Genomic DNA, 10339 nt, shown 5'->3' on the forward strand with positions numbered 1-10339 from the left:
TGCGCCCCATTTTTTTACGATCCGTTTTAAAACGCCGTTTTAGCGTCCCATTTTACGCGCCGTTTTTTACGCCCCGTTTTTTTTCACGCCGTTTTTGCCTACCGGGTTTTTACATGCGGTTTTTTATTCCCGGTTTTACGAGCCGTTTTTACACTTTTTACGTTTTATGTTTTACGTTAAACTTTTTAGACTTTTTACGTTTTAAGTTTTACGTTAAAATTTTTACGTTTTACGTTAAAACTTTTTACGTTTTACGTAAAACTTTTTACGCTTCACGTTTTTACGTTTTACATAAAACTTTTTACTTCTTACGTTTTACGGGTTAAAACTTTTTACGTTTTACGTTAAAACTTTTTACGTTTTACGTTTTACGTAAAACTTTTTACGATTTACGTTTTACGTTTTACGTAAAACGTTTTACGTTTACGTTTTACGTTTACGTTTACGTTTTACGTTTACGTTTTACGTTTACGTTTTACGTTTACGTTTTACGTTTACGTTTTACGTTTACGTTTTACTTACGTTTACGTTTTACGTTTACGTTTTACGCTTCACATTTTTACATTTTACGTTAAAAAGTTTACGGTTTACGTTAAAAAGTTACGGTTTACGTTAAAAAGTTTACGGTTTAATTTTTTGTTTTACAAAAACTTTTTTACGCAAAAACGAACGTACCCAGAAATCGCAAACTCGGGATGGATATATTGTTATCATCATCGACTAGGGGGGGAAAACCAACAACATCAAAACAAAGTGTATCTCGAAAAAAGGGGTTTGGCTCAGATTATCCGATAATCAAAAAGACTGCAAAAGTGGGGTTGCAGGTTCAAAAAACCTACCCTCCGCCGTCCTTGCCGCGCCATCGTCATCTAAATTTACGTTTTTTTTTCATCATCACCGCCCAAATCGACCATATCAAAACCCACAGATTCAAAGATTCAAAATCACCAGCAAACCCGTCCAAAGATCACTCTTCGAATCTACCAAAAATCACTGTTCAAACATTCAAAACATTCACAAATCACCAACAAAACCCAGCAAAAATCAGTGTTCGAAATATACAAAAATCATTATCCAAACATTCAAACATTTAAAACCACATATTCAAAACATTCAAAATCACTGTTCGGATCTATCCAAGAATCACTATCCAAAAATCAGTGTTCGAATCACTATCCAAAAATCAGTGTTCGAATCACTATCCAAAAATCAGTGTTCGAATCACTGTTGTGTTTCAAAATCACTATCCAAAAATCATTGTTGTGATTCAAAAATCACTATCCAAACATTCAAAATTACTGTTGTGATTCGAAATCACTATCCAAAAAATCAATGTTCGAATCTAGCAAAAAGCACCAATAAAAACCCAGCAACAACACACAGATTCAAACATAAAAAATCACAAGCAAAACCCAACAAAATCTCTTACCAACAAACACATGAACATCATCAGTGAAACCGCCTCCCCTTTTCTGCCATGATCTCCACAAACGTGAAATCGCCTCCAACACCAGCACCGCCGACCAACCACCTCCCACCACCGTCTTCCGCCGTCGACCAACCACCTCCACCTCCGCCGATCAAACATCTTTTGGGTTCCTTGGAGGAGATGAGAGATGGGTTGCAGGTCTGAGGGTCGCCGGAGAAATGATCAGTCACAGTAACATCATCACCACCGCCGCTCACACATGAGTGAAACCTCCATGTGTGGCGGCGGCATCCACCGGAGACGGAGAAGGAGGGGGGTACAACGGGGAGTAGGTGCGGGTACAGTTTAGGTGGGAGGGGTGGATCGGAGAAGATGAATCTGGGGTGGGGGGTTATGGTTTGGGTTGATTGATAAATCTCTGGTTTTTGAAGAAGATAGGAGAGAGACAAAAGAAAGGATACAAATGAGAATGAAGAGAGAAGAGAGAGACAGTTAAAAGATGACATTTGACATTTCTGGTGGAATTAAATAAGAGAGAGAGTGAGAGATTAGACATTAAGGGTAAAAGACCAAAATACCCTTTAAGTTGATTGGTTGAAAATGGTTCTCGCGGTTCTTACAACTGGAGTTGGTTTCTATTTTAGCGGCTCCCTATATATATATATATATATATATATATAGGGGAGGGTTATCTTGAGAACGCTAAATATTGCGAGAACCGTGAGAACGAATGAAAAAAGCAATCAAAACCAATTTTTTTAATACAAACCTCATTGTAATTAATATACATCATCAAAACAAGAATTTATAACATCAAATAATTCATTTCTCCTTTCAAAATCACTCTTTTTAGATTTTTTACACATGTGTAAATATAACAGATTTACACATGTGTAAATGGCAAACTTACACATGTGTAAATTTTCTTTATTTACGAATTGACGTAAATTTAAACGTGTAAATTCAATTTCTAACGTTGTATTAGAATAATAATGATAAGTGTAGAAAAAAAATTGAATTTGAATTGTTTTTTACCAAGTTCTCATGGTTTTTTTATTTGTTCTCACGGTTCTCACAATATTTAGCGTTCTCATTTTAACCCTCCCCTATATATATATATATATATATATAGGGGCCGCTAAAATGAAAACCAACCCCAGTTAAAAGAATCACTTTCCAACCATTGATCTTTGAAGATGGATGGATAAGATTAAAAGTTATAAAAACAATATTAAATTCTTTTTGTCTTATTATGTTTTTAATATTTTAATGTTAAAAGGGCAGTTTAGTAACTTTGCTTGTTTGTCTTATTGTATATATTGTTTTTATTACTTTTTTGTCTTATTAAATTAATTTTTTTATTAAAATTTGATTTTTTAATTAAAAAACATTTTAAAATCTGATTTTTTTACAAAAAACAATTTTTGTTAGGATTTTTTTACCTGAAAAAAAACGTTTTTACTAGCCGGTTTTTTTACCAGTCGTTTTTTACGCCCCGTTTTTTACATGCCAATTTTTACGTCACGTTTTTACGCCCGGTTTTACGCACCGTTTTTTTACGACCGGTTTTACGCGACATTTTTAACGCGCCGTTTTTTACGCCCCGTTTTTAGGTGTCGTTTTACGCCCCCGTATTCACGCCCCGTTTTTAGGCGTCGTTTTTTACGCCCCGTTTTTAGGCGTCGTTTTTTACGCCCCGTTTTTAGGCGTCGTTTTATCACCCGGTTTTTTTACGAGCCGTTTTTACGTGGAAAATATACCGGATTAATCAATTCGACTTGAAATTTTTAAGTCGTTCATATTTTGATATTGAAAATCATATTTTTGAGTGTTTTTCCTAGGCGATATAAAATTAGGCCGCCGGGATTTATTAATTTGCAAATTCTTCCTCAGTCGCCGTTTTTTACGCCTCGTTTTTTAACCCCGTATTTACGCGCCGTTTTTTTACACACACGTTTTTAAACTTTTTTTACGGTTTTAAACTTTTTTTACGAAAACTTTTGTTACAGTTTTAGACTTTTTTTTTACAAAAGAACTTTTTTATAAGAAAAAATTTTACAATTTTTTTTGTTTTTACAAAAACTTTTTAATAAAGAACAAAATTTTATACGAAAACTTTTTTACGGTTTTAACCTTTTTTTTACAAAAACTTTTTTTACACACTCGTTTTTTAAACTTTTTTACGTTTTTTTACGATAACTTTTTTTCTGTTTTAAACTTTTTTTATACAAAAACGTTTTTACCAAAAATTTTTTACAATTTTTTATAAAAACTTTTTTTTACAAAAAAACAAAAATTTATATGAAAACTTTTTTACGATTTAAACCTTTTTTTTTACAAAAACATTTTTTTCAGACACATGTTTTTAAACTTTTTAACATTTTTTACGAAAACTTTTTTTACGGTTTTAAACTTTTTTTTTTACAAAATCTTTTGATGGAGAGAGAAATTGAAATGACTTTAAAAAGAGACTTTAAAGAGGAGAGAGAGATATATGATTTGATGATTTTTTTTAAATGACTATATTACCCTTTTGGGTGTCATTATCTGATTGGTGGAGAGTGGTTCTCGTGGTTCTCGCAACTGGAGGTGGTTTTCATTTTAGCGGCCCCATATATGTATATATATATATGTATGTATATATGGTCAAGATTTAGAAAAAACGGTGAAAAGTGTGAGAACAATGAGAACGCTTATGGATCGTCATATCAAAACAATCTATGAACTAGATTTGCACGGTAGCGTTTTCGTAAATAACATCAATTTTATTACGTGGATGCTCTTCATTAAGGGTAAAAAGGACTTTAGACTCTCTATGTAAAACGCCGAACTCGTGAATAAAACGCCATTAAATTCCCGTCTTAAAGTACAAAGCACACATCATCCTAATCTAAACGCCATTAGATATAAAACACCAAACTTTGTTTTTAAACGATAAAGCTGAACAAACAGTAACTTAAACGACGGAACTTCATTACTAGTATTTATTATAATAAAATCCCGCCTAAAATACGCACCAAATAAATCCTATATAAACGTCTCAGTGTAACACCTCGTAAATTCATGCCCAATATAATATCGACACGTGTCATGGACTTTAAACTTGTGAAGAATTAATTTAGAGGGACTAAAGTTGACAAACAAAGAATCTACGTGTATAAAAGGATTCAAAGTGTCAACAATGGATAAATGTACCTTTCGATAACCCTACACGAAGTTTATACCCTTAAACGAATGAATTATGGATCATACGAAGCCAATTGTGGAAGAAAGTGAGAGATTACAAACTACAGGGGTTAAATGTGTCAACATGTTTAATTTATACCTCTGAGTAACCTTTTAGCAAACCCGAAGCTTTGTAACACTTAATTATGCTCACTAGAATAAGTGATAAAAATTTCACAAGGTTTAGATAAAGTATGAGAAAATTAGGATAACATTCGTACATGAGGGATTAAAACCGTTAACGTTGAAATTTAAGAATTTTCAGTGATCATATGAATAACTGGGGACTTAACAAAGTTGGTTTATGACTTGGGGTCCTTAAAAGTCAAATTAGAGGGTTAAAAGTGCAATAAATCATGTTAAAATCAAGTTTGGAAGGATCAGGGACCTAAAGTGCAAAAGCTGAAAAGTTTATAACCTGAAGCTGGGAGCCATACCGGCCGCGTAAGACTCCCATGTGTCTTACGCGGGCCGCCTGGGACTGCCAGCGACAGAAAAACATCACAGGTGGCTGTTTCAGCCTGTTACACCGCCTCAATTTACAATTTTTTTGATTCTAGGGGCTTGTGTTTGATGGTTTTACATGCATAAGGACACCTGTGATCATCTGGTAGCAACAATAGGGAAATTTGGAATGATCTTGTGCAATCAAAGTTCCTATATAAGGTGTTCTTGTTGCTAGTTCATGGTTCACACACTCCAAAAATCATTTTAACTTGGTTTCTGAAGACTCCTGGAGCTCAAGGTCATTCTCTAAGGAACACTAGTCGTGCTTAGGACTTCAGTAAGTGTCCTTAACCTTTCTTAATTCAGTTTTACTTAGTTTAATGGCCTAAAGTCAAACCGTCGTAATTAAGGTTTGACTTAGTGGTTAATCACTAATGGTCCAGTCAATTCTAGAATTAATAATAGCTTTGAGTTGGTAATTATGTGGGTAATAAACCCTTAAAAGGGTATTCTCTGATTCCCACTCTAAGTAGGTCAATTGTTGGGTCAAACTTGATCTTAAAAAGTCAACAGAAAGCTAATTTTCAAATAAACGCATAATTAGCAATGTAGAAGCCATGCAACATGTTTAATCACTCTTATAACTTGGTAATTAATGTAAGAACATGTCTAAGCATGTTCAACCCGACAATTTTCAGTTTAAGCTCGGTTTGGAACCGAAAGTCACATAAGTGTACTTTTACTTTGACTTTCAGTTCTGACCTATTAGAGCATTGTTTAGAAATGCCTAAGAGCTTTATTAGGACCAGATTACATGTTAGTATAACCCTCTGTGATTATACAACTTGGTTCATTAGTTATCCGATTCATATGCATGTTTCCGTTATATGCTTAAATGTTGACCGTTATGCCCTTTTGACCTTAAAATGATATTTTTAAAAATGTGAAAGAATATAAACCTTTATTACTAAAATATAAACATGTTCCTAAACTTTCACATCAGTTTGAGGTCTAGATTAGGAGTTATGCTCAATAGCGTAATTAGAAAGCTTTTTATTAATTAAACGGCGTAATTAGCATATATCCTATTTAAACCCAAATTTTTATACCAAACTTTTTACCTACTGATATAAAATAATATTTTGGGATTTTTGAAGATTTTTATTTATTTTTAGGCTGAGCATAACATAGGGTTATAGCTTTAATTCGGTAATTGTCGGTTTTGCCCTTTTGACTTATAAAATGAGTTTTACATAACATTTTGACACCAAACCTTTTGCTACTGATTTTATATGATAAATAAAATATTTTAAGCTTTCTGGAATGATAAAAATATTAGCTTTTCTTATAAAACCCGGAAATCGCTTAAAAATCGCCTTTTTACGCATTTTTAACGCATAGTATAAGTTAAAACTATTTTTAACATATAAGGTTTAATGCCTACTGATATTTTTAATAAATTTTTATACCTTAACAGTAAACAAAAGTTTTAAACTCAGATTTCCAGATTTGACCTTTAAAGCTTTTGTGAAATTACCAAAATGCCCCTTCGGTGCATAGTTTGGTTATAATTAATAAATTTCACATATATGCAATACCATACTGATATAACTTATTAAAGTAATATTTTTACTGATTATATCAGACCTGAAACTCATTTTTATATTTAAACTCTCTTAAAGCTTTAAATGACCAAAATACCCCTACGGGGCATAATTTGAATTTAAATTTATTTTGGGCATAACGGAAGGTATCCTACTGATATCACAACATATTTAAGGTATATTAACTTAGGAAACCTGCTCATGACTCTTTTAGTTACCCATTACGCAATTACGCGTTCGGATCGGTTTATGTAACTAGTTTGTATAAATTAGCCGAAACGGGTCAAACCTTATCATTTTAATCTCAAAATCCAGAATGTGTTTAGTTTACCCATATTAAACAAGCATTCAAGCTTGTCAGGTCTAAGCCACATTTTAATCCAGTCTTCGCTTAATCGTGCGTTTTGAACCGTATCTTCTTTTTAAAACTAACCGGTCTAAGTCTAGGCTTAATTAAGACCCGTTAGGAATCTAATAGGTTATTAAAAACCTTCGTTCCAGATTAGGAGCCCGGTAAAAGCTACGTGCACTTACTATTTGTGATTTATACTTGCTCAGGTAAATACTCTTAACTTATTTTCCCTTATACGGGCTTGGGGTACGGTATATAAAATACCGCTTGGTCGGGCATTGAATTGTTAATCGTATGAAGGTTAATTCATTGAGATGACCCGTTTAAATTGTTTTGTATGCTTAAAGCCTTTGGGGGGTTAATGACCATGTCCCGGATATCCTTGGCATCATTCATTGAAATGGCCACGACCTAAGCGTGGGGTGTAGGCATACACCCGCCAGCGTGTATATATATATAATAAGGTATAACCGTCGATTTGAGAATAACTCGCCGCGGGATTATATCATGTGGTGTGTCTATTAATCTTTAACCCGATATTCAGCCCGGGGTACTGAACGTATAACAAACATGTAATTCTTTTACAAGTTTATATATAAATAATTATCCCAAGTTATAAAAGAACTTTTGTGCCGTGTGCATTCAAATTAATTTTCTTAAAATATTTTCAAAATGAGTCGGTTAATTGTATTTACCAGTGTAAACTGACGTATTTTCCCAAAAAGACTAAGTGCAGGTACTAAACGGAATAGGCTGGCTACTCCTAGCATCACTAAAGAGTCTTGCAAGCTTAGATGTTAAAGTCTGTTGAACAATGATCCTATTTATCTTTTGATCCGCATGTGGATCCTTTAAAGTCCGTTTGTAATACTTTGATATTACTTTATATTCGGTTTGTAATGTGATTCATCTTTTGCTTCTGCTGTGCATTTAAAAATTGTGTTGTTTGACTATGATGATATTAACTACGTCACGATACTCCCCACCAAGCCTACCGGTAATACGTGGAAATATCGGGGTGTGACAGGTTGGTATCGGAGCCAACATTGAGTGAATTAAACACTAGCCTTTATGTGTTTAATCTCAATGACACAATAGCACATTCCTTGACCTTCTGAGTCTAGACTTAACATAGGAATACTCTCATCTCTATTCGGAGAATTATTGCTTTCAATTCTATATAATTTTTGTATGTCGCCAAGAAAAGAAGCTGTAATGGAAATTCTTCCCTTCCGAAGCCTAGGAATACCAAGCTTCGTACTGGGACTAGGATAAACGTGCAACCAGGGAGAAAACATTCAGAAATAAAATGAAGAAGAAACTCCTTTTGCTGAAGTTCGTTTCCTTAGTAAGTCCTTACAAGGGCATACTTATCTTTCAGTCCCTTCGTGGACAACATTATTTCTTTCAAGCCCCGTTTAGGGCAATTCTGTACCTCTTTTAAAATCATTGGAATGCTTTATCTAAATTTCATTTTATCATTATATATGAATATAATATATGAAATAAATGAAAAATATCATTCCTTTTATAAGATCTGCCATTATAATAAAATGCCAAAAATCTAAAAAGGACAAGACCTAGCCCATGTGTCATCTTAAGACAAGGCCAAGATGGTAGTTCCTCATTTAGATTCAGATCCTTATTAACATCCCAATTTAGGGTTGCTCTACGTTAAATATTAAAAAGAATCTTAAAGGTAAAACCTAGCCTACATGTCACTTTAGATATGGCCAAGATGGTAAAACCTATTTAAAAGATTCAGATCCTTGTTAACATCTGAAAACATGTTAACACTCCTGAAAACAGTGATGCGATAAAATCACACTTGTCATCTTTATATTGGGAGTTTCCAAAACCCCTTATTTAGCCTAAATGATCGACATGAATCATGGCTAATAAACGTCGAACATGATGTATACATCAAAACATCCATTTGAGATGTATGCCTACGGGCAAAGATGTATCCATGACAAAGATAGCTTTATTTCATAATTTCTTGTCAAAAGGCAATGAACTATGAAATTCTTCCGATCCAAAGGATCATTGATTATGTTTTAAATAGTCCTTATGACAAGGCCTCTGTGCCATCAAAAAGTCCTTTGGAACAAGCCCTTGTGCTATATAAAATGTCGGTACGACATTGACGGTCATGACTTATGTCCCCTGTCTAATAAATATGAAGGATTATATTCCGTTTAAACGCCAAAGATGGTTTATTTAAAAACCTAGGCAAAACATAATCAAAATAAATTTTATACTATCTATTGGCCTATATGGTTTATTTACACCATGGCAATTTAATTAATCAAATTCGACGATTCACTATAAAATTAAACAAATTATTACTACTTGGTTTCTAGCCTTCAAAGCTTCACCATGACTGATTCATATGAAGCCCACAATCATTCAGTTGATCAGAATAATAATGCAAGACTGAACTTAACGGGCACTGAGTTACAGGCTATGTTAGATACAGCCGTAAACAAAATCGTAGACCGAGTATTAAAGGATCATAAGCGAAAGTGCGATAATACCCCAAATAAAGGTTACAAAAAGGGTAAGACTGGTTCGAACTGTAACCAGTCCAAGCCGAATGAGGCAAAACCCAAATGTAAAACCTGCGGGAAACAGCACTTCGGAAAATGTTTCCATAAGCAGATCAGGGGATGTGGCATCTGTAAGAAAGTGGATCACAAGACTCATGAATGCAAGGACTTGATAAACGCCACATGTTATGGTTGTGGCGAGAAAGGACATATAATGACTCGCTGCCCAAAGAAAGCAACTAAAAGGAAAGGCACTTTAGATTCACAAGCTAAGCCTTGTGGAATTTGTAATAAGGAAGAGCACAAAACTTTGGAGTGCCAAGACATAAAGGACGCAACCTGCTATGGTTGCAATGAAATAGGGCATATCAAAACTAACTGCCCTAATAAAACCAAGAAGCCAGAAAAGGCTAAGAAGGGAAATGCCTGAACTACCTGATGAATACCAGAGGCAGTACATATTAATAATATCATCAGGCAATAATAAGTCTTTTATAGACCATAAGCTTAGCAAACTTTTGTGGATATTCTCTAGAACCCCAGACATTAAGTTTAAGGTAGAACCTACAATGAAACCATAGAGACCATCTCTTCTATTCTCGACAATAATCCTTCTGAAAAATCTAAGAGTACTCTTTCTTCGAATAGAGTACAATAATACATGTTATTTTAATTATTTCTCATTGATTTTTATCAATCGCGAGTACCAACTATGTTTGATAAAAGCGCCATA

The 10339-nt window shown here is 33.9% G+C and overlaps 1 protein-coding gene across 1 annotated transcript; it reads left to right on the top strand.

Moving 5' to 3' along the window:
- Positions 1-9436: 9436 nt before the first annotated feature.
- LOC110901641 (DNA-binding protein HEXBP-like) lies at positions 9437-10036 on the top strand. The gene has a single exon (XM_022148454.1). It carries the CDS (start codon positions 9437-9439, stop codon positions 10034-10036), a length of 600 nt encoding a protein of 199 aa, XP_022004146.1.
- The last annotated feature ends 303 nt before the right edge of the window (positions 10037-10339 follow it).

This window comes from Helianthus annuus, chromosome 13, assembly GCF_002127325.2.
Source record: "Helianthus annuus cultivar XRQ/B chromosome 13, HanXRQr2.0-SUNRISE, whole genome shotgun sequence".
Classification (NCBI taxonomy): Eukaryota; Viridiplantae; Streptophyta; class Magnoliopsida; order Asterales; family Asteraceae; genus Helianthus; species Helianthus annuus.